The sequence below is a fragment of the Apis florea genome, unplaced genomic scaffold (genome assembly GCF_048593485.1).
Source record: "Apis florea isolate Af1SG1 unplaced genomic scaffold, ASM4859348v1 contig_2272_pilon, whole genome shotgun sequence".
NCBI lineage: Eukaryota > Metazoa > Arthropoda > Insecta > Hymenoptera > Apidae > Apis > Apis florea.
Window position 1 is genome coordinate 1,774,027 of NW_028256549.1, and position 24,122 is coordinate 1,798,148.

At 24.5% G+C, this 24,122-nt stretch overlaps 10 protein-coding genes across 14 annotated transcripts in view; 4 read left to right on the forward strand and 6 right to left on the reverse strand.

Annotated features, from left to right (window-relative positions):
• Positions 1 to 749: 749 nt before the first annotated feature.
• On the reverse strand, positions 750 to 3,220 carry LOC100870378 (uncharacterized). Its single transcript, XM_086902643.1, has 6 exons — positions 2,894 to 3,220; positions 2,532 to 2,809; positions 2,119 to 2,439; positions 1,797 to 2,046; positions 1,379 to 1,650; positions 750 to 1,269 (listed from the first exon to the last, which is right to left on the reverse strand). The coding sequence occupies exons 1-6, from the start codon at positions 2,972 to 2,974 to the stop codon at positions 1,020 to 1,022; spliced, it is 1,452 nt and encodes a 483-aa protein (XP_086758769.1). The 5' UTR covers positions 2,975 to 3,220; the 3' UTR covers positions 750 to 1,019.
• A 524-nt stretch (positions 3,221 to 3,744) lies between these two features.
• On the reverse strand, positions 3,745 to 6,428 carry LOC100868321 (phosphatidylinositol 4-kinase II alpha). The gene is made up of 6 exons (XM_012484316.2): positions 5,595 to 6,428; positions 5,389 to 5,507; positions 4,796 to 5,288; positions 4,449 to 4,714; positions 4,229 to 4,368; positions 3,745 to 4,128 (listed from the first exon to the last, which is right to left on the reverse strand). The coding sequence occupies exons 1-6, from the start codon at positions 5,881 to 5,883 to the stop codon at positions 4,035 to 4,037; spliced, it is 1,401 nt and encodes a 466-aa protein (XP_012339770.1). The 5' UTR covers positions 5,884 to 6,428; the 3' UTR covers positions 3,745 to 4,034.
• Positions 6,429 to 6,781: 353 nt separating this feature from the next.
• Positions 6,782 to 11,957, forward strand: Exd2 (Exonuclease 3'-5' domain-containing 2). The gene is made up of 8 exons (XM_012484315.3): positions 6,782 to 7,497; positions 7,913 to 8,054; positions 8,131 to 8,430; positions 8,545 to 8,669; positions 8,762 to 9,171; positions 9,257 to 9,633; positions 9,696 to 9,875; positions 11,663 to 11,957. The coding sequence occupies exons 1-8, from the start codon at positions 7,262 to 7,264 to the stop codon at positions 11,732 to 11,734; spliced, it is 1,842 nt and encodes a 613-aa protein (XP_012339769.3). The 5' UTR covers positions 6,782 to 7,261; the 3' UTR covers positions 11,735 to 11,957.
• On the reverse strand, positions 10,253 to 11,386 carry blp (mitochondrial import inner membrane translocase subunit Tim16). The gene has a single exon (XM_003692138.4). It carries the CDS (start codon positions 10,756 to 10,758, stop codon positions 10,360 to 10,362), a length of 399 nt encoding a protein of 132 aa, XP_003692186.2. The 5' UTR covers positions 10,759 to 11,386; the 3' UTR covers positions 10,253 to 10,359.
• Fntb (Farnesyl transferase beta subunit) lies at positions 11,881 to 13,394 on the reverse strand. Its single transcript, XM_086917731.1, has 6 exons — positions 13,356 to 13,394; positions 12,937 to 13,053; positions 12,703 to 12,822; positions 12,377 to 12,615; positions 11,966 to 12,212; positions 11,881 to 11,895 (listed from the first exon to the last, which is right to left on the reverse strand). The coding sequence occupies exons 1-6, from the start codon at positions 13,392 to 13,394 to the stop codon at positions 11,881 to 11,883; spliced, it is 777 nt and encodes a 258-aa protein (XP_086773857.1).
• Positions 13,395 to 14,131: 737 nt separating this feature from the next.
• The window catches only part of pHCl-1 (pH-sensitive chloride channel 1), a 79,757-nt gene continuing 69,766 nt past the window's right edge, over positions 14,132 to 24,122 (reverse strand). Inside the window, exons 12-13 of the mRNA XM_086902633.1 lie at positions 14,329 to 14,427; positions 14,132 to 14,257 (exon numbers count right to left, since the gene is read on the reverse strand). Of these exons, the coding sequence (XP_086758759.1) occupies positions 14,237 to 14,257; positions 14,329 to 14,427 (120 nt within the window). The 3' untranslated portion in view covers positions 14,132 to 14,236. The remainder of the gene's footprint in view (positions 14,258 to 14,328; positions 14,428 to 24,122) is intronic.
• On the forward strand, positions 14,143 to 15,571 carry LOC147658386 (uncharacterized). Of its 3 annotated transcripts, XM_086902661.1 has the most exons (4): positions 14,143 to 14,379; positions 14,798 to 14,985; positions 15,105 to 15,259; positions 15,352 to 15,571. In XM_086902661.1, exons 1-4 carry the CDS (start codon positions 14,364 to 14,366, stop codon positions 15,443 to 15,445), a joined length of 453 nt encoding a protein of 150 aa, XP_086758787.1. In that variant the 5' UTR covers positions 14,143 to 14,363; the 3' UTR covers positions 15,446 to 15,571. The 3 variants fall into 3 exon arrangements, with proteins under 3 accessions (XP_086758787.1, XP_086758785.1, XP_086758786.1); XM_086902659.1 differs by lacking the exon at positions 14,143 to 14,379 and having other exon boundaries at positions 14,384 to 14,985; XM_086902660.1 differs by lacking the exon at positions 14,143 to 14,379 and having other exon boundaries at positions 14,384 to 14,985; positions 15,105 to 15,204.
• LOC100864226 (glucose dehydrogenase [FAD, quinone]) lies at positions 15,726 to 18,620 on the forward strand. 2 transcript variants are annotated; one of them, XM_086902613.1, is made up of 11 exons: positions 15,726 to 16,135; positions 16,271 to 16,470; positions 16,534 to 16,645; positions 16,728 to 16,844; positions 16,903 to 17,018; positions 17,113 to 17,280; positions 17,374 to 17,527; positions 17,594 to 17,754; positions 17,838 to 18,015; positions 18,114 to 18,318; positions 18,402 to 18,620. In XM_086902613.1, the coding sequence occupies exons 1-11, from the start codon at positions 15,991 to 15,993 to the stop codon at positions 18,592 to 18,594; spliced, it is 1,749 nt and encodes a 582-aa protein (XP_086758739.1). In that variant the 5' UTR covers positions 15,726 to 15,990; the 3' UTR covers positions 18,595 to 18,620. The 2 variants fall into 2 exon arrangements, with proteins under 2 accessions (XP_086758739.1, XP_003692177.1); XM_003692129.4 differs by having other exon boundaries at positions 15,741 to 16,135; positions 16,710 to 16,844.
• On the reverse strand, positions 18,331 to 20,515 carry LOC100865020 (splicing regulator RBM11). The gene is made up of 2 exons (XM_003692136.4): positions 19,686 to 20,515; positions 18,331 to 19,345 (listed from the first exon to the last, which is right to left on the reverse strand). Exons 1-2 carry the CDS (start codon positions 19,767 to 19,769, stop codon positions 18,869 to 18,871), a joined length of 561 nt encoding a protein of 186 aa, XP_003692184.1. The 5' UTR covers positions 19,770 to 20,515; the 3' UTR covers positions 18,331 to 18,868.
• Positions 20,569 to 23,999, forward strand: Orc1 (origin recognition complex subunit 1). Of its 2 annotated transcripts, none has more exons than XR_015290585.1 (5): positions 20,569 to 22,438; positions 22,498 to 22,771; positions 22,886 to 23,151; positions 23,221 to 23,500; positions 23,617 to 23,999. XR_015290585.1 is itself a non-coding variant. In XM_086902604.1 (5 exons), the coding sequence occupies exons 1-5, from the start codon at positions 20,937 to 20,939 to the stop codon at positions 23,781 to 23,783; spliced, it is 2,493 nt and encodes an 830-aa protein (XP_086758730.1). In that variant the 5' UTR covers positions 20,598 to 20,936; the 3' UTR covers positions 23,784 to 23,999. The 2 variants fall into 2 exon arrangements, 1 of the variants encoding a protein (XP_086758730.1); XM_086902604.1 differs by having other exon boundaries at positions 20,598 to 22,438; positions 23,217 to 23,500.

A 24,122-nucleotide genomic window follows, 5' to 3' on the forward strand; every position in this document is an offset into this window, starting at 1 on the left:
ATGTGCCTTAAAATCTTCAAATTTCTGCTTGTTATATTTTTTGAAACTCTTAATACAAGTTGCATGTATTTTTGGTATGAATATTTTTTTTCTTCGTTTGACTCATTCGTTTTAATAAAGAAATGATGTATTTTCTACCGTAAAGATTTTGTATATTTAAACGTTACTTGTTTAAAGATATTTGAAAGATCAAAATCTATTTGATGATGTAATATTTTTAATGCGGCGAAAAAAAAAATATGTATTTTATCGAAATAAAATTTTCGATAAATTTATTAGATTTCTAAACATAAGAAATTCTTATCGCTAATTAAAAATATATAGTTATTCATTTTTTAATAATTGTATACCCTCCCCTGTAATTTATGTAATCTATTGAAAATTAATTGTTGCGCGTATATAAATCATCGACGTACATTAGATTTCATTTTGGATAGATTTGAAGACATCGTTATCCTCATTATATTTACTATATATAATATAAATATTATATAATATATATATATATATATATATATATATATATATTATATATGTGTGTGTAACCGCGTATGGATTCATGTATGTATGAATGCATGTATGTATACTGACCATGTATATGCGTGTGTGTACGTACATGTATATGTATGAATGTATGTAAAGATAAGTAAACTTCTAATTGTAACGTTAATATTGTTTATTCTATTCAAGTCTATTGTCTATTATCTTTTATCTAAAAATTAGAGTTTATTTTATTATCAAGAACAATCTTACTGTTTGTAAAAGATATACGTTATTATTATCTTTATTCATCTACACAATAATTATTATATAAATGTAAAATATATAAGATGTGTTCGTATAGAATAAAATAGATTTTTAATTTAATTCCTAAAATCGTGTTTCGGTTTAAATTTTGACAATTAAATATTTATTATAAATATTATAAGGTAGAAATAAATAGCTTGTTGTGAAACATAAGCTTGTAACAAAAAAGTTATACAAAAGTTTCATGATCTGAAAGATTGCTAATATTTTACTTATTTTGAACAATCCTCGGCCAACAGATTATTATCATCTTTATGCAAGCAATCGCATTCAGGTATACATGTATCTTCATAGTATCCAGGTGCAGGATAACTAACTTGATAAATAGTATCAGTACACATTGGATCCGTAGGCCGTTGATATTTGTCCTTAGATGCCCAAGGTATGAATTCTTTAGGAAGCGGAGTCCAAGGTTGATAGGATAGTTTGTTTACAGTATCATATTCAACCTTTTCAGCGAACCTAAAAGATAACAACGTAGAAAAAAATGCTTATTTAATTCGAAGAATCGTAGCACAATATGTTGCAATATATAATGTTGGCTAATAGATAAAAGACATTGTTAATGTACCTTTTGTATTGAATAACAGGTTTAAAACTCTGAACTAATTCTACCGGGCCTGGTTTCACATACGATAATTTCGTCGTAGTTTTATCATCGATCGGTGTATCAGCGCTTCGAAGATTGTCGCACGGAACAATAAGTTCAGGTCGTAGTGTTGACTTTTCCACGAAATCACAACGGCTGGTAGTGTCAGATCGCATCGGGCCCTCACCTAACATCTTTCTACTTCGAGGTAATATCGGGGAACGTTTTTCGGCTTGAAGTGGTTGGTAACTTAACTAATTGGTAAATAGAAGTAAAAAAAAAAAAATATATATATATATATATATACATGTAAAATGGGAAGAATTAAAAATAGTAAAGTAACAATTGCGGAAGAAATGGAAGAAGTTAATGGAAAATATTGAATGTCATTGTAATATACTTTGTTCGTTGTGTCTGCCGATATCTTGCCGTCAGCTTTCGTGATAGCATTGCAAGGAATAATCGGTTCCACGCGATCAATGGTCGATTCCAAATAGCTTTCTTTGTAAATAGTTTTATCGTGAAATTCACCGCCATAAGGAAATACGTTGGCAGGACAGGGCACTATAGGTTTTTCTAAGCATGATTCTTCGTTTTTCAAATAACTTTCAGAATACGTTGTTTTTGCACACATTGCAATATCTGGAGGTCTATAAACATTTCGTGAATTGTAAATTGAAGATACAAAAATAATAAGAAGTTTTTTAAAATATAATATATACTTGTAAATTGGTTTTTGTTGCCAAGAATATATATCTCTTTCTTGAATAGGAACAGGTTGATAACTTAATTTATGCGTAGTATCGTCAAAAATTGGTTCACTAGGTGGACAATAAACCGATATCGGTTTGAAGTTAATTGTCGGTTCAGTAGAACCTGGATCCATATAAGAAAGTTTTGCTGTGGTATTATCCTCCAATTTGCCTCTACTCAAACGAATATTCCCGCATGGCACTATAAGTTCTTGTTTCTCTACGTATTTACGCGGGTAATCTTGACGAACCGTTGTAATAGAATCCATTGGACCAGTTCCAATCATCGGTCTAATATTGAAGAAATAATTTCTTCGTTAAAACTGTTGAAATTTAAGGAATTTTTTTTAATTCGATTTAACATAATTTTCTGAATCTGTTACCTATGTTTGGGCAAAATTGGTTTCGTTTTAGGCACAGCTTCAATAAGTTTGTAACTTAATTGATTAGTCGTTTCAGCGAGAAAACGAGCATCGGATTTAACGAGAGCAGGTTTGGGTCGGATGGGTTGAGATCGGCTGCGTCGCATTTCCGCATCATCCACATTTAAATATGACAAATGATATGTTGTATTAGTTTCAAATAACTTTGAAGGTGGATGATACGTTCTTACGGGGGCGAATGATTTTGTTCGTGATGGTTGAACATATCTTCTTTTACACTAAATACGCATAATATTAATGATATAACTATATAATAATCGATTTCATCATTTTAATAATAGAAAAATTAGCAGATTTGTTACTTTTATGTCACATGGACATTCTGATTTCTCGCATCTTGGTGTTCGAAGTTGCTGTTTTGTATTAATCTCGATTACTTCCATTTTGTATTTTTTACTTGATTATTTTACATAATAATGATAATTTCCTTGTTTCTTTCGGTTTTTAATCAACAAGATAGAGATTTACGTTTCCGATTAATAAATCTCTCAAAAGATATGTAACATATAAAATACAATAATATAAAATGATAAGATTGTTGCAAACGTCAACCCCTACGTCACATTTTGCAACTTCAGTAAAACATATAATTTAGCAAACCATGCTTCGAAGTTAGTATTAAATCAATTATTTTAATTAAAACAAAATAAAATCAATGATAAAATCGATTACGTCAATAATCGAATATATATTTTAATAATTTAAGATATGATATTTTATGATAGAGAATTTGTCGATATTTGCAAACCGATAATGATAAATGATTTAACTAATAATAATTTTAATAGAAATTTTTGTTTTAGCTACTAATAGAAAATTTATTTCCTTATACGTATCGGTTAAAAATATAATATGAATATGTAGAATGTTTTATTTTAAACAATAAATTATATGTCTTTTCACTATTTTAGATCACAGTTAATTTTCAAGATTAGATAGATGTTTCTTTTTAATAGCATCTAGCGGAAATGCATGTAAATCGATGTATTCTCAAGACAATGGTACATGGAAGACATAAGAAACATACAATGCGATTATGTGTAATTGTCCACGTTTCATTTTAAGGGGATGTCATTTATATGCGTGGTTGTAAAATACTGCCTATATTCATTTATCTTTTTTTTCACATTTTCATACGAAGCATATCGAAAAATATGTTTTAACAATTATATATATTTACTGTATACAATATAATCATACTATGGTTTGAATTAATATAGTCGAATTAAAAGAAAATGCTATAGACATAAGATAAATTAAACATAAATCTAACATAGACTGTAGATTAGAAATTAGCATTGAAAAAAGAGGTAGTAATGCGTAATAAAATTAAGAAATACAGAACAAATAATAAGATGTATATCTGTGAGGCACCGAAGAGTTCTTTTCAGTTGACACAGAGAGCTAATGCTGTTTTTCAAGCATTTAAGAAGAAGGATCTTTCTAACACCAAGAGAAGAAAGGACTTTTGTTCTGGAAGCGCTGTGTAAATGTGTCGGAGAACGAAAATAGTCTTGGTGCTCCATTTCCCTTAGCCCTATAAAATAGTATTGATAAAATTACATTTAAAATCGGAGAATGCGTATGCCTTCACAATTTTTTGATAATTTATAAAAAATTAATATATATATAAATACTTTTCAACAATCACAGCAGGCATTTGAACCAATTGCACGGGACTTTTAGCATCCTTTAAAGCTTGTTGTAAATTCAAAATCTGTCCACGCATTACGCTCATTTGTTTATCAAAATGATGTCGATCGAAACCTTTATCTTGCTATAAAAATAAATATTCTTATTGTCAAATTCTAGTCAATTGTCTATCAATATAAAGTAATCTTAATTTATACAACTTACTTTAAATAATTGATACAAATCGTCACAAAGATCTTGTACAAAATTTTGATCCGAGAGTTGTGGTAACACAAGCTCTCGTGTTATATCGCTAAATGGTTGTTTTGCTTGACTTAGCCATGCCCAGTGATAAGGATATGCACGCCAAGAATCAGGATGTTTAAAAGGAAAAGCCAAACCATTGTCTATAGCGGCTATTTTTACTTCACTTTGTTCCATTCCATTTTTTCCCTTACTGTTATCGTATTTAATTAACCAATTTTCATTGCCTTTAAAAAGATTGTATTTAACGATTCCGTATGATTCTCTATATATATAAAAGTTAAAAATATTTTATGAATGTTAATTACTTCTATCAGTATTCCTAATTATATAGTCCAAAATAACTAAGCGTTCAAATTGAAGTTGAAATTCTCTACTAAGTCGAGGTGATAAAGGTTCGTTTTCCCATCGCCTTAACCAATAATCAGCATCCTTGTAACCATCTACAAAAACTTGAAAAGAACCAACTTTCGGCGGCAAACCAATACGATTGAAGTGAGATCCCACTGTTGGAAACTGGTCCATAATTGCTTGCTTCATACGGGCTTTTTGACGGTCTAAGCGTGGGTAGTTAAATGTTTTACTGACAAGTTTAACTACTCTAGTGTTTGGTACTATGCCCAAACCTAATTTACGGTCAACTAAACTTGCACCCGCCTCGCTGAGATATCCTTGATTTGGAATTAAACAACTTCTCCCAAAGCAACAAGGACAACAAAGCTTGTGCATCCATTTTGTCCATTTTGGATTTAATCTTCCATATGGTTCTTCATCTTTTGGTTTAAAAACACCTATTATTCTCTATAAAATAAAATGAGCTATTATTAATACATAATTAGTCTAAACAATCTATTTTATTAAATAAGATTTTAATTTTTTAATGTAAAATATTATACCTTACCCCTGTGGGATTTTTTACAAAATAACTGCCACTAGAACCCTGATATATTCTTTCTGGAAAGATTCCATTATCTATTGCTAATTCTGCCTGCCATACTAATTCAGAAAATTGTGGATCATCTAAAAAATATAATGCACAATTAATATGATTAAACATAAAAAAAATTATAATATTTTTTTATAATATATATTTAATAAATTACAAACCAGGAAAGCGATTGAAGGTGACATCAAGTTCTAGCCGACCAAGGAGAGGCTGGCTCTCCCGGTCAATTCCAGGGGAATCAATGGCTATAGTTTGTTCGTTGCTCAGATTGGGAACAAATTCAACGTCTGGTATTAGTTCTGAACAATCGTTTACTGGTAAACAATTATTAGATGTGATTGAAAGATCTACCAGTGCGTCAGTTTCTACTAAGACAGAAGTATTAGTATTATTCTGACTATGATATTCTCGATAAGGCACGTGTAATTGCCGTTGTTCGGAGTCACTCATTACAATCGAATCTGCATAACAATATTTGGCAGATTCCTTTAATATTCAATCGCTTAAAAATTTGTTTGCACAAATAATTTTGTCTATTTTCCCATATTCTTATTCCACCTGTCAATGATGCAAACGATCGAATTCGTATTTAGCAAATATTTTCACCATTACAAAGTCTAAAGTAACCATTGCGTCATTAAAATAACTTTGAATTATTGTAAATTTATTAATTTATGAGAATAGCCATGGATTGAGAGTGTATGTTTACGATGCTTAAGAGAACACTGTATAAGTAATTAATAACTATGGTTCATCATTCCAGCAGACGATATCAGCTGATAGGATTAACGCCATACTTAATTTTTTTTATACTATTTCCTGTGCTTATAGATATGTACACATAATTATAGTTTTCCATTTATGTAAAAAATGCATATTTAACTATATAATACATATAATTATTTTATGCGCCATTAATACTCTTATAAATTTGTCCACAAAATGTGTATGAATAGAGGGATATAATTGTATCTTATATAGTTTTACTTCAAATCATAGTAAACATCAAACATAATAAATAATTATAAAATAAACATATAATTTTTAATAATTATTATGTTTTTCATATAATAACATTTTATTCATATATGTATACAATAAAATTATATTTTGAAAATTTGAAAATATTCAAAAAAAAAATTTTTGTAAATTTTCAAAAATATAATATAATTTCTAAAAAAATCTAGTTCTATTTATAATTTATGTAATAAATAATATTAAAGAACAATGTTAATGCAATTAAAATATTTATTATAAAATTATATGAAAAATTATGTACCAACCAATCAGCATAAAGAACATCCTACTGAAATACAAACAAGGAAGATACGTTTCAATAATCATAATCATATGTAATATTTGATCACATACTTGGTGTTCGCGTCATTGCTTCAGTAGCTACGGTTTCTCCTCCAATCGCATTTGGCTTATTTTTCTTAATTACGATCGTGATGTACCTTCTGTATAATTTTTTAAATATTTTGAATAATTTAATAATTCGATCATTCATTTCTTGGAACTTTTTATCTTTATTGCTTTTCAAATACCGGTTGTCATGATCGATTTGTGACTCTAATAATTCAACATAACGTTAAGTTTAATTAATTTATTTATTTAATGTATTTAATTATCAATTATCAATGTAAATATTTATATTTTAAATGAAAAAAAAATATATGTATATATACACATATATACATACATACATGTATATATATATATGTGTGTGTACATGTTTATATTTAAATAGTAAAAAACAGAAAATAAATTGTATATAAAGAGTTTTAATTCTAATTGTGTTAAAAATAAGAATTTATTGTTGCAATTAATGCATCCTGTAAAGAGCAAAATGTTTCTTGTATGTGTAACTGTGGGCCTTGTACTTTTGGCCTCTAAATATCATAAGAATGTTTTTCAAAGTGTTAAGCACTTTTGTCAACGTATAAAGAGTAAGAGCTATAAACAATATGATCAGAAAAAAAAAGATCTTAAAATTACATTAGATAAAATTATTTTGGCTGATACTCCAGAGAAATGTGATTATGCCATTCAGCGTATTCACTGGTAAGTTTTATAATTATAAATTATAAGTTATACAATTATTTTCAATATCCTAAATATGTACTAAGTTTATAATACTGTTATGTGTTTACATTTTTTTTGTTGTGTATCTAATTATGGACTTTTAGGAAATTAGTTATATTGAAATATATGTATATATATATTTTTTTTTTCAGTTATTATCTATTATTTAAATTAAATTAAGGTTTCATTTATTTAAGAAATTATTAATAAATATTAATTTTATATATTTATTTTTTATATTAATAAATTTTAAATTAATAATTCTTATATATATATATATATATGATTAGAATTTTCTAAAACTATAAATAACAATATATGATGAAAAGTATAGAAATACATTATTAGCAATTTTATTTTTATTTCTTTATTATTAAATATTTTTTTGTTAAAGCAACTTGTCTAATGATGTATTGGGTTTTGATTGTGAATGGGTAAATGAAGGACCTGTTTCTTTACTTCAACTTGCTACATTTAATGGAGTGTGTGGTCTTTTTCGTATTAGTAAAATAGGATATATTCCTCAAAAATTAGAAGTATGTAATATTCTATAAATTTAAATTAATATATAAATTAAATATTATGTTAAATTAATAATACAAATTTTCTTAGGAGCTGCTAGCTAATAAACGTATTCTTAAAGTAGGAGTTGCTTCATATGAAGATGGTCAAAAAATTATAGCAGATTATGGTTGTAAAGTTTGTAATACACTTGATTTAAGGACATTAGCAGAACGTGTGAATTTACCAAGTCCAAAAAGTTTAGCTGCAATGAGTTTGCAATATTTAGGTTTGGAAATGGATAAACTAATAAAAGTAAGGTGTAGCAATTGGAATGCTGGCACTCTTACTGACGAACAAGTAGCATATGCTGCTTGTGATGCACTTGCATCTGTTCTTATTTATGACCAAGTAAAATATAATTTATAATGAAAAATTTATTAATATTATTTGAAAAAATTTTATTTATGAGAAATATATATAACATAAATATCCATATTAAATTATTTTTATTATATTTTATAGATTATGCAAAAAATAAAAGAAAAATACTCTTTGTGGGAAAACTTATTAAATTATATAAAAAGTATATGTAATAGAAATTTAAATATGCAATTTTATTGTTTACCTAATGATGTAATTGATACAAGGTAATTTATTCTTGAGTATTATTATTAATGCAGAAAAGTTTGTTTCAATATCTTATATTTTATATATAATTTTATATATAATTATATTTTAGGTTCAGAGCTCAACAAACACATATAACAGTTAATCAAAAAAATATTGAAAATAATTATTTTGATAAGATTACCAAAGATTTAAAGATAAAAAACATTGTACATAAAAGTAATATACCTACAAGAAATAAACCATTATATCATAATTGTTATTTACAAGCACCTGATGGAGAAATATTATGTACATGTGATCGTAAGAAAGCAGAATGGTACGTTACAAAAGAATTAGGAGAAATAATTGAAAATGAACCATTTACTGTAAGATTGAAATTTGAACCTTCTGGACGTGCTTTGGGAGAAGTTGGACAATATTATACACAAGTTAAAATTAATCAATGTGTAGTTTGTGGAACTTCAAATAAGTTTATTAGAAAAAATGTTGTACCTCGAGAATATCGTAAATATTTTCCATGTGAGTTATATGTTTAAAATTTAATTTGATTTATTTGTATTAGAATAGAATATCAACAAATTTAAAAATCAATGTAATTTTTTAGTGGTGATGAAAGCTCATCAATCTCATGATATATTATTATTATGTCCATCCTGTCATGAAATAAGTAATTGTCATGATCTGCAGCTCAGAAGAAAGTTAGCAGATATGTGCGATGCTCCTTTAGCTGGTCCATTAACACATATACGTAATAAACATGTAAATAATTATAGAAAATTACATTCTGCTGTTAAAGCACTGAAAGAGAGAACAACTTTACCTGATGCACGACGCAAAGATTTAGAACACTATATTTCGGAATGTACAAATGGACAACAAGTTACACCAAGTTTACTTGATGCATTAAATAAGGAATTAAAAAATGTTATAATTTCATTGCCTAATTATGATCAATTTAAATGCCAACCTCATGGCTTAAAGGTATTATGAATAAATAATGAATATCAAATTGTAAAGTTTCTTTAATATATTAATGTTTGCAGGTAGTTCAATATTTCCAAAAAAGGGAAGGGGGATTAATAGAATTGGAGCGTATGTGGAGAGAACACTTTCTTTTGACAATGAAGCCAAAATATCTACCAAATTTATGGTCTGTTCGTCATAATCAAGAAAGATTAACTATTCGTCAATCTCAGAACAGAATTGAGCCAAAAGATGCAAAGGTAGCTGGTTTGGCATACTGAATTTTATATATTGCGTATATAGGAGGACTCGTATATGAGCGAGTACTTGTATTAAAAGACTGCTACATAAATCTGTATATCTTTTATGTGCATATATTTATATACATGTGCATATACATATTATTTATATATTTAGATATGTACAGATATATACAGATATACATAAGAAATAATGTTTTTCATTTTCTACCCAATTGATTGAAATTCATATAAATACATTAACTTATAAAAAAAAAATTGTAATTTATAAAAAGAAACTGTAAATAATGCTTCCATCTATTTAAATATATTTTAACCAATTATAAAATAAGTTTTAATTATTATAAATTAGATTTTGTGGAAATATCCGATTATTATTTATTATTTTATATTTTTATATTTTATTTGCAATTAAAATATCATTACAAGCATATATACAGACTTCAAAGATATATCAATTAAATTTAGACTACATAAAAATATATTAAAGTCGTCTTGACGCGTTTTGTTCGGAGTTTCTATTCGGAGGAGGAACTTTCATATTTTTTATTTCTTCATCAATGCGTTCTTTAGCACGTACAATTTTTGATTGAATATAAAATGAACCACCTTTTGATCTGTCATTAACATCCATGAGATGTTTATAGTTACGTTCAATGGCTTCTATTTGATCCACTCGTTCAACATTTAAAATCTGTAATGCTTCTTCTAAAGAAATACCAGTTTTATAATTTGTTGCAGCATGTTGAGCACCTCGTGTTCCACCGCCTGTTTTACGTGCAGCTGCTTGACTTGCCGCAATTTCTTCTCGTAATGCTCGTGCGAATGCTCTAAACACGACTTGCGTTCCCATTATAATTATTTGTACTAAGTGTTTTGCCATAACCTCTTTTCTTAATGAAAATAGTTGTCAAAATAATTTTAGATACAATTTTTTCTTTATAATTTATCTTTTACAAAATATTTATATCAGACAAAATTTGTTTTTATGATATTCAAATATATATACTATTGTTTTCAAATTTTACAATAGTTTCCTTATATAACTTATTTCTTACACGTTTTGCACTTGTATTGCACCATTTCAGAACACATCGCTCATATATGTATTTACTATACATACATACATTAATTATTATTATATATATATTAAGTTTTTAATTCAAAGAATCATATTTATAATTGTTACAAAAATTTTTATTGTATCTTATTTATCAAAAATTTCATATGATATTATCTATTTTTATAAAAGATTTGTAGTAAGTATATTAGGTTAGAATTAAAACAATATTCATAAAAAACAATACTTATTAAATATATATTAGTTAATATTATAATTAAATAATATTATAATTAAATAATTAATTCAATAATTCATAATTATTATTACTTAATTATCATTTAATAGTTTTATATTTACACTTTGTTGGTCAATTTTAATGTGAAGTAAAGTAGAATCTGTCTTTAAACTTCTTACTAGATGAAATAAAAGCATTTTATTTATATATTTTGAACATTAAATATATGTTCAGTCAGGTATAGGCAGTGTATTAAAATATTTTAATGCATTAACTGCACAAGAATCTTCTAAATTATACAAAGGATGAATTATTTTTACTAAATTTATGTTAGATGATCCAATAATTAATGGCCATGGAGAATTTTGTGCAATTGATAATCCACTAAGTGCATAACATGTATGATATACATCTTGACTTCTGAAATAAATATAAGAATTTATAAAATGGCTTTTATGATAAATAATATTAATGTCTCATACTTTCCAGGCTTGTCCACAAGACTACCATAAGGATGCTGACAGCAAATTAATAAATATTCTTGTAAGGCCTCTTGATTAAACAACCAATATGCAGAATTGAACACTTTGTTTTCCATAGTTAAAATTGTATGAATTAATGGAAAAGCTCCACCTTGCCAAAATGAATAACAACCATCTACTAATTTCTCTGTGCGTCCTTGGAATCCACCTTCTAAGCGCATTTGTTTATTTACTATCCACCTCTGAAAATAAATATATGTAAATAGTAGAACTCTTTAATATAATATTTGTTATAATAATAATTCAATACCAAAAATGATTTCAAACAACAGAAATGAGGTTTTCCAAGAAGCACGAGTGCTGCTAATCCACAAAATCCATATCCTCCATGAGCTTCCATGCCAGGAGAACCACCAAAACCACCTTCCCATGTTTGACATTTAGCTATCCAACTTTCACTTTCTTTAAATATTTCAGGAGTATATACATTTGTTAGTTTTGCTACAGAAAGAGCACAATAAATTCCTCTTATATCCGTTTCTCCATCTTTATGCAAACTGAAAGAACCATCTTCTCCATGTAAAGATGATAAAAATTGTTTAAGTCCTTTTCTAAAATCAAATATACAAGATTATATAAATAGTATTTTAAAAGAAAATCTTTTGAAATACAATTTTAAAAATTATATTTATATTTTTCGTATATATATGTATATATATACCTATTAATTACTTGATAAGCTTGAGGTGTACCGATAGTGCATAATGCATTTATTGCTGCATATGTAGAGGCTAAATGAGGATGCTGTCCTGGACCTCCTCCAAAACCTCCTTCTGGTGATTGACATTTGGCTAAAAAACTAATAATTTTAGAATATTCATCATATTCTAAACGTTCCCCTAAAATTTGAAGAGAATGAAGACTCCAATAACACAACCATGGTCTACTAGAATCTAAACACTAAAAAACAATATATATATACTATATTATAATAATATTTTAAATACAATATATTATTAATAAACATAATTTAAAATTTATTTTTACCTGATAAGCTTCACTAAGTTGAAACAAAGATTTTTTTAAAAATTGAATATGTTTTTGTCTTGTTAAAAGAGGTTCATTATTTAATTTATATAATTTTAATATATCATTTTCAACACGATCCTATAATCATATTAAATCAATATTAAAATATTTAAAAAACATTAATAAGAAATAAAAAAGACATATTTAATAAAGATAAGTAAGTTATTAAATATAATATTGTACATTAAATACCTGTCGTATTGAACTTGTGGTTTGATATCCTTCATCATCCTGTTTTTGTTTTAATATTTCTGCATAAGTTCTAATGTGTGGTTCATCACGTTCATTAATCATTGAATTCCACATAATCTATTAAACACATGGATATATTGCATTAACAATTAAAAGAAATAAATATTGAATTAAAACTTAAGAATAAATATAAAAAAAAGTGGGAATTGCTAAGAGACTTTAAAAGATAAAATGATAAAAAAAATATCTTTTGCTTTAAATAATAAAATTTCGCTTCTTGATGGAATTTTAAATTTTAAATAAAATTTTTTCAAGTTGAATATTATATCACTATATAATGATTATATCACTTTCATGTTAAATATATAATAATTACTTGAAGATGAGAAGAAGGTTAAAATTTCTTTGACATTAACTACCACAATAGGCACAGATGAGGTACAGGATAGACATGACATTTTATGGGATTTTGTTCCATGTTCTGAAATACCGACCTCGAAAAAAACAGTGTTTCTTACGCCCTCTGCGTACATTTGTTGTACAATTTCTATATATCATATTTTATATACAAATATTGTCTTATCTGGCATTATCTTAATTTTAATATTTATAGCGAAATATGTTTCAGATAAAAGTTCAGAATAATTTTAAGGAAAGCATATTCTGATATTATTTATGTTTTTATAGATAAATACATAGATCATATGATAAACAAATTTTTTTTTTAAGTAAAATTTTGTATATTTTGATACATTGATGTATTGTATTTTTTTTTTTTATAAATTTATAAATATTAAATCATTTATATCTAAAAATCAATAGAAAACATTTAATTATATTGATAATTTTCTAAATTAATAATTTCTCAATTCATATAGTTTTAATTAAATATCAAAACTGCTTTTTGCATAAATTTTGCAGAACAAATATAGATAAAAGGAACAAACAATAAGAAAAAAGTTATAATAAAAATTGTGAAATCAGTGCTAAAGTTTCCAAAGTATCATAAATGAAACAAAATATATATAAAATAATACATATAAATATTAAAGAAACAAATTATAAAAAAAAAATAGAAACAAAGGAAGAATTAACTATCCGCGCCATCTCTTTTGAGTACCAAAGATATTTCTTCAAAATAAATTTACGAGATGACACTGATTTCTAATTCTTACTCTATTTTGTTCTATTTACCTTTGAAAAGATATATTTGATATTTAAAAGATAGCATTAAAGATCATTTTTTACTTATTTTTGTTTTTTTCCTACTATTTACTTCCTGTTAATCTGTCTAATTTATTTATACTTTATTTATAGCATTCTAGAAATAGTATTAATTCTATTATTTTTATTTTATCATTATCCTTCTGTCATTATTTGTTTTTCTTATACTTGTTTTTCAGCTGTATAATTATAATATATCTTGGATGATGATCTCGCAAAGTATGGTATATCCTGATATATGTTGTGTCTTGAATAACTCTCAAATTTCTGTAACATAAAAATAAATAAATTGAATTAAGTTATCAGTTTTATATGTTTTTTCAAATAATTATATTACATTAAATTCAAGCTTTATTTTAGGATATCAGTAATTGTAGAAATTTTTTTATATTTTTTAATAATATTTGAATGCAAAAATTAAATTTAGGAATAATTGATGGTGAAATTCATGCAAATGTAAAAGTTAATATTTTTAGTATATTATTATTTTTAAAGAAGAACATATAATTCAACATGAGTGAATCATATCAATGTAAAGATTGGAAAATTTCTTTAGCCACACGAAATAATTTATTTCATAATAACATTCCATATGTTCCTATATTAGTGGAAAATATTCTCAAATATCTTTCTTTAGAAGATCATGAAAAAAATGGAGTTAAAACAATACAAACATTAGGAAAACTTATTCCAAAAACTGAAGCATATGCTATGCTTCAATCTTTAACACCTGGAAATAAATCTGAATTTTCTATTAGTTTCAAGAACTTAAATGTTAATAATATATATATTAAAGATACAAATAATGCATATTATGCAATATGGGTATGATTTTTATTTCTTAGGATTATTTCTTTTCTATATATTCTTTTATTTGTTCCTAATTTTATGATATAATAAAATTATTTCATTATTTTATATTATAAAAAAAATTCTTTTTTAAGCAAAAACATGATGTTTTTAAAGTATATGGAACTTTGAAGATGGAAGAATCAGGAAATGTATTAGAAGTTTCCCATTTAGTTCCAGTATATGATATTGAGGGTACCTATAATTTAATGACATTATTAATGACAATTGCACGTACAGAATACCGTCAGTAAGTAGATCTTGAAAAGAAAGCAATTTTTCTTTAATTTTAAATTGTAATTTTTATTTTTCTTTCTTATTTTTAATTCTTATTTTTCTTAGATATTATCGTACCAAAGAGCAAAATAATAAATTACAAGAACAATGGCTTAAAATGGGAAAGGAAAACAAAAGACTTACAAAAAAAATTCCATGAAAAGTATTATTGTAAATATTATTTATAAATACATGCAAATGTATATATTATATGATAATGTATCTTATTATTAAAAATATATATCGAATTATTAATATTTTTAATAAAAATATATGAATATATGCATCCTTGTCAAAAGTAATTTATTTGTAATTTAAAAAATTTATATATAAATTATAATTTATATATAAAATATAAAAATATATGGACAGATTGTAATTTTGATAGAAAAATGATGAAATGTTCAATTAATGTTCGTAAATATTTTTGTAAAATAATAGAATGTATAATAATAATATAATATTTCATCTATACTTTTAATTCTTATCGATGTTTGATTACATTACATTCCACTATTAACAACAAAATAAATATAAATCAATAATATATTTATATATATTTTCGTAATTTTTAAAATGTTTTTATGCTTTTTTTGTAATGGTTCATTTATTTCATTTTTTCGAAATTATACATCGAAAAGTTATTATCGTATCGAAAAAAATTTTTGTTCTATTCTTAACCTTAATCTTTATTAGGCTATTACAATGTTCATGTTTCTATATTTTACAATCACCACTTTAATTGTATTTATATTTTCTAATTATCTTAATTTTATATATCTTTTTGACATTTATAAACAGTGGCTTTTTAATGATATTAATGATTTCCAATTATATGATTTTATTGTTGGTATGTTAATATGTTAATAAATTTATATATTTTAAAAATATAATTAATTAATATATAAAAATTATATATTTTAAGAATATATATAAATAAATTTGTTTGAAATATTATAAAAAATAAAAATATTCTTTTATTTAGTTGGAGCTGGTACTGCAGGTATAACTTTAACTACAAGACTAGCCGAACATGGATATAAAATATTATTACTTGAAGCTGGAGGAATTGCACCACCTTTTTTAGATATTCCACTTTTAGCTCCTCTAATTCAAAACAGTCCATATGATTGGCAATATATCACTATACCTCAAAAGAATGCTTGCAAGGGTTTAAACAACAATGTATAATAAAATAATTAACTATACATTATGAAATAAGATGTATTATTAAAAATTCATTTATAGCAAAGCAAATGGCCAATTGGTAAACTTCTTGGTGGAACTAGTAGATTAAATTACATGCTCTATGTACGAGGACATCCTTTAGATTATAATGATTGGATTCCAGATTTTATTGGTAATTTTCAGTTTCTTGTTATTTTATATCTATCATTATTATTATATTCTGAAAATATTTTAAGAACCTATCAAAAAGAAAGGTGGTTCAATGCATATAAGTGATTTAGAATGGAATACTGGTCTTGCTGATATAATCTTAAAAGGACTGCAAGAATTACAGCAAGATATTGGCAATATTAATAATAATTTAAAAAATGGTAATTATATAATAAAAAAAATATAGTTTTGTGATATTTAAATATTCTATTGATTTAGGTTTCATGAAAGTACAATTATCTATGGAAAATGGAAAACGATGGAGTACAGATAAATTATTATATGAATCTTTAAAAGATAAATTAACTATTATTACTTATGCTCATGTTGAGAAAGTATATATTGAAAATAAATTTATTAAATATAATTCTAATTTTTTTAAATTATTTCTAATTATCACAATATCTTTAATTTATTAATTATTTTAAGGTATTAATGGAATCAAATAGAGCAGTAGGAGTACAATTTGTTGCATTAAATAAAAAATTTAAAGCATTTGCAAAAGAAAGTGTTATTTTGTGTGCTGGTGCAATTGGTAGTCCAAAAATATTAATGTTATCTGGTTTTGGACCAAAAAAACACTTAGAAGATTTAAAAGTAAATTTTTTTTTGTAAAATAAACTTTATATAAAGCTGTATATTTTATATTAGCTTTTCATAATAATTTAATAATTTATTTGTAATTTTTAGATAAATGTAATTAATGATTTACCAGTAGGTCAGCATTTGGTAGATCATGTGCTTACTGGAATTGACCTAGTAATGCTTAATGTAAGCATAGGTCTCAGTATGGCTAATACTTTAAATCCTATGTCAGCATTAAATTATTTTATGTTTGGAAAAGGTAAAATTATGTTCAAAATAGAAAATTCGTAATTATCATCATTCATATCAGCATATTTTATTTTAGGACCTTGGACATTTACAGGAGTTGAAGTTTTAGGAACATTTCACAGTTCTTTTCAAAAAAATAAATCAAGTATACCAGATTTAGAAATAATGGTAATGCCAGTTGGATTATCAAGAGATTATGGAATTGTTTTAAAAGAAACTATGGGAATTTCTGAAAAAGTACATTATAAACAAATCTAAAATAACATAAATTTTATATATATTTTATCTATTGACATAATTAAATATTAATTCATTTTTAGGTATACAACGAATATTTTAGTCCTAATTTATATGAGAATACAATAACAATTGCTCCAGTGTTATTACATCCTAAAAGTAAAGGAGAGATTAAATTGAGAAGTAGTAATTCTTTTGATCCACCTTTAATTGATCCAAAATATTTATCAAATGAAGATGATATTGCACTTCTTATAGATGGTATTTTATTCAACTAAAATATTATAATAATATTATAATATTATTATAATATGATATGACAGATTATTTAGAAAATTGCAAAGTATTAAATTTTTTAGGATTGCAATTCGTTAAAAAACTTATCGAAACGAATGCCATGAAAAGTATTGGTGCATCTATTTATAAAAAACATTTTCCTGGCTGTGAAAACGAAATATTTGATAGCACAAACTATTGGAAATGTTATATACAACATTTAACTTTAACTTCGTATCATCCCGCCGGTACATGTCGGATGGGTGATGTTGTTGATCAAACGTTTAAGTAATTTATTAATTTTATATATAAAGCTATTTTATTTTTTATATAAGAGTGCTAATATAATAAATATAAATTATTTATTATAGGATTTATGGTACAACAAATTTATATGTAATCGACGCATCTGTATTTCCATTTTTACCAAGCGGTAATATTAATGCTGCTGTTATTATGACTGCCGAAAGGGCTTTTCATATAATTCAACAAAATACAAAATTTCGTATAAATCGTACAAAATGTTATAAGCCATATGATTATTATCATGTACCTTATGATTAATAAATAGAAATAATTCTTCTATTTAATACATACTTTAATTTAATCTAATTTAAATGATTGAAATAAATTGAATACATTTATGCTCATATAGCAATCAAAATGAAAAAATAATCTTATTATATTATAGAAATTCTTTTTAAAAATAAAAATGCAAGATTACGAAAAATTTTACCTGAATCTGGATTTGGTACTTTTTTAAAAATAAATAAGGAATATTTTTATCAAACTAATACTAGTAAAAATTATATTTTATTTATATTTAAATTAAGATTTATTAAGAGTAACTATGTCTAATATTTTTATAATCGCGTTTGGAATAATGAATATTCTTATGATTATTATGATGGTTACTATTTTTATGTTGTTCTCTATGATAAGGATGTACTCGTCGAGACCTTCTATCATCTTTATAAGAATAATTATCTGTATGTTTCATGTGTGAATCTGTATTTGATATCATATTCATTCCGAATGTATCTCCTTTCAAATGAGACATATCATTTCCTAATAACATTTCTTGACCTAATTGAAGCCAATGATTCAAATGAACAAAATTATCTTGAGAGTTGTTAATTTGTGACAATGTGTTTTTCCTTGGGCTCATATTAAGAGGACGATTAAATAAAGATGTACCATCAAATAATTCTAAGGCATATAATACAGAATTGATATGTTTATATGTTACAAATCCATATGTTCTTTGTTTGCCATCACGATCTTTAGGAATAGTAACTCTTTGTACTGGACCACCCTATAACATCGCAGAAAATATTTTGTAAAAAATAAAATTTTAAAATAGACTTTGCAACATTAGAAGTATATCCATTTTCGTAGTCTGAAAAACAACTAAATCTCAAAATAATAATTTAAATTACATAATTATTAGAATATAATATCAAGCTATTAAAAGTATAAATGAAATTATATATGTTTAAACTACATATGTATATATATAATAGTAAATATAAAATTATTATATATAATTAAAATTTGAAAATTATTTTTTATTTTTCAAAATATTGATTTTATTAAACAGAATTGGAAAATATCTTCTCGAATATTTGTTTATATAAATATATAAATTTACAAACCTGTAAAAATAATTCATATAGAATTTCTTCTGTCACTTTTTCACTTAAATTTCCACACCAAAGAGTACGCATTTCTTCATCCATATTATTAGAATAAGATAGAAATTGTTTATTTAAAATTCTTTAAAAATAATTTTATAGATAACTAAACAAATTATGTTAAGCTGCATCCTCACTAACGAATAGTTCACGAATACTGTTTGTATATAGTTTGCAAACAGTTCGCAAATTTTTTATAACTATTATTCAAACTTTTTGTAAACATTGTGTATAATAATTATAATTATAATTCATGAACAATTCTCGAACATCAATTTATAATTTATAAATTTTTTCAATTTGAGAAGAATCGATGTATTATGCACTTGATATATCTTTTTTGAAAAATCAAGATTTATAAAAAAATAATATCGAATAATTTGCGAATAGTTCTTACACAAGTCTGCAAAAAATCTTATTTCATTCTAAGCTAATAATTAATTTAATAATTAATTATATTATTTAAATATTTAAAGAATATTAAATTTAAATTATTGTTTTCATATTTAGAAAAATCTTAAAATCTAAAAATAAAAATAATTTTATTGTAAATACGAATTTATTAAATATTTATGAAAAAATTGCATGATAGTTGAAATATGAATGGACGATATTCGTAAATATTTGCTAAGAATTCTATATAAACAGTTCGCAAACAATATGCGAAATAGATATGCAAATAAAGGATTTTTAGGAAATTCTTATACTATTCACGAAGAACTATTTATAAACTATTATAAACTATTTATGATGAGAATGCATCTTTATAAGAACAATAAATGCATTCCAATAGTTTTTATAATTGACACTAGAGGCTATTAGAGAGCACTTGTTTGATTATATCAATTATACGAAGTCAATTCAATAAACTACATTATTCATGATTAAAATTAAAGAAATAAAATTGGCGGTACATATGTACATATATGTTTATAAGTGTTTTACTTAGTGATGTTTATATTTTTCTTTTCTTTTCAATTAGAATAGTAAATACTAAAAAGTTATATTTATTTAAAAAAATAAGTAATAAATTTATTTTATGAAAATTTATATGAAAAAATGTATAACATGAATTATAATATATTTTCTTAATATTTTTTTATTTAATTAAGTGCATATTATGATTAATAAAATATAATTTATTAATAAAAAAAATTTTATTAAAAAATACATGTAATATAATTTTTTAAAAAATTCAAGTAAACAATTATAATGTCTTCAAGATTAAATAAATGTTCTGATCATCAAATACTAACAATTCTTGATAGAAATTCTGATAATGATCAAGAACTATATGATAATATGAATGAAACTAAATTGCAAACAAAAAAAAAATCAAATGTTCAAAATATAATAAAAATTATTTCAGATGTATCTTCAGATACAGAAAATGTGTTTCAAAATTATAAATATGCATTATCAAAGAATGATATTTTACGTAAAAAAAATGTTTCTCTTAAAATTAAACTTAGAAGATCTACAGAACAAAGTTTATATAAAATTGATACAGATTCTGAATATGACAATTCTAATCTTAAATCTCAGAATAGACTTCGAAAACAAAAAAGAAGAAATTATTTAGAAACAAAAAAGAAAAATTTAGAAGTAAAAGAATCTTATAGTGACAGCAATGACAATTCTATAAAAATTGAAACAAATGATGATAAGAAAATGATACAGAAGCATGTTGAGATTGAAAATGAACAATTAAGAAAGAATAGAAATAGAAGACCACCTTTAAAACTTTCTTATTATTATTGTGATACATTGAATTCTTCAAACCTCAAAAATAATTCTCCATCATTAAGGCACAGAAAAAATATTAATTATAATGAGAATAAATTACTTATCAATTCTATTGTTTCTAACATTAAAAATGAAAATAAATTATTAAAGCAGAAAAACAACGAAACTTTAAATATTTCTAATGACAAACAGAATTTAGAATATTCAAATATAAAAAATAATAAACGAAATCGTATTCCTACAAAAAATGAAGAAAATGAAAATAGTAATACAGATATTGAAATATTGAAAACAAAATCTTTAAAAAAATCTAATAAATCTAAAAATATAAATAAATTAAATCATACTTCAAAACAACATGACATGATAAAGGAACAAAATTCATTATCACCACCAAGTATAAATAGTACACCTATTAAATCAACTAAACAAAAAAGAATGATATGTGAAACACCAAAAAAGATTCAATATGTTGATAATAATAATAGTAATGATGAAGAAGAATGTTTATCTGATATGTATAAACGTATTAAAATTTCATCAGAAATTAAAAATTCTATTTCTTTTAAAATGGATAGCCAAAAGAAGATGATTTGTGGAAATACAATAACAAATGATCAATTTATTGATAAAAATAATAGTGATACTGAAGATGAATGTTTATCTAACATGTATAAACGTATTAAAATTTCATCTGCTAAAAAAAATAATATAAAAAATGAAAAAAACATAGAATCACAACAAAAAACTCATTTAAATACTCCAAAATCTCATTCAATAAAATGTAGCAATTTAACACCATCATTAATAAAACGGAATAATGCTCTATTAAAACCTAGTACACCATTACAGGAAGCTAGATCTAGATTACATGTTAGTGCTGTACCAAAATCTTTACCCTGTAGGGAAGAAGAATTTAATAACATTTTTACTTTTCTTAGAGGAAAATTGGAGGATAAAAGTGGAGGGTATGTCAAAAATACTGTCTATTAAAAAAATTTAATTAATTAATTATAAAAATTTGTAGATGTATATATATAAGTGGAGTACCAGGTACAGGTAAAACTGCTACTGTAAATGAAGCTATTAGATGTTTACAGAAATTGATACTTAAAGGTCAATTAGATGATTTTGATTATGTTACAATTAATGGTATGAAATTAACCGAACCAAGACAAGCTTATGTACAAATTTTAAAACAATTATATAATAAAACAGCTACATGGGAACAATCGTATTCTATACTTGAAAAAAGATTTCATAATACTACTTCTAAAATGACATTACTTCTTGTAGATGAAGTATGATTTTTTTTTTTAATATTTAATTTAATTTAATATTTTATATTATTTATCTATATTATCATTATTTTTAATTAATCTATATTATCAATTTTTAATATGTTATTATTACAGCTTGATTTTTTGTGCACAAAAAGACAAGATGTTGTTTATAATCTATTGGATTGGCCCACAAAATCAACAGCACAGTTAATTGTTGTCACTATAGCCAATACTATGGATTTACCTGAAAGAGTTTTAATGGGACGTGTTACATCGCGTTTAGGTCTAACACGATTAACTTTTCAGCCTTATAATTATAAACAATTACAAGAAATAGTTATGTCTCGACTTAAAAATTTCAATGGTTTTAGAAGTGAAGCTATACAACTTGTTGCACGGTATTGTATTTGCATTGTAATAAAGTTCATTGTTTATATAAATATTACAAAATATTTTATTCTAGAAAGGTTTCTGCTGTATCTGGAGATGCTAGACGAGCTTTAGATATATGTCGTCGTGCTATAGAAATTGCAGAATCACGAAATGCAGAAACGATCTCTCTTCAAGATGTAACAGAAGCTGTATCTGAAATGATTGCATCTGCAAAAGTTCAGGCTATAAAACATTGCTCAAAAATGGAACAAATATTTTTGCAAGCAGTATCTTCAGAAATTATGCGAACTTCGATTGAAGAAGTATATTTTAAAGATGCATATAAGCAGCTTGAATCATTGTGTTCTTTTGATGGTTTGTTTATTCATATTTTATAATATGATATATCGATACGATAATTAAAATATATAAGAAATATATAAGAATTACAAATTTGATATTTTTTATCTTATATTTATTCATTTTCACAGGTATTGAGATACCTACTGTAACGGAAGTACTTGCTATTTGCAGGAGATTGGGTTCCAATAGATTATTAATATGTGAACACTCAAGAAACGATATATATCAAAAGATTTTATTAAATGTTTCAACAGATGATATTCATTATGCAATGCAAGAATTAGATTTAAATTAAAAATAGTAATTTTTTAAAATTATAATATAAATATTTAAAAAAATAATTTTTTAAATATACATGTATGAGTGCCTACTGTGATGTATATTACATATTTTCTCAAAAGTGCCTTAGTAAGTGCCTTAGTAGTAATTCAATAAATTGTTAATATTTTATTCAATTGATTAAATTGTAATTAATAAATTTTTGAATAAAAATGATATTTTATTAAATAAATTTCTTTATTTAAATATTAAATTATTACTATCATTATATGTAAGATCATATGAAATATATATTTATTTATAGATTTTTTGTAGACGTTATCGATCATCAATGTGTGTCATTAATATTTATATC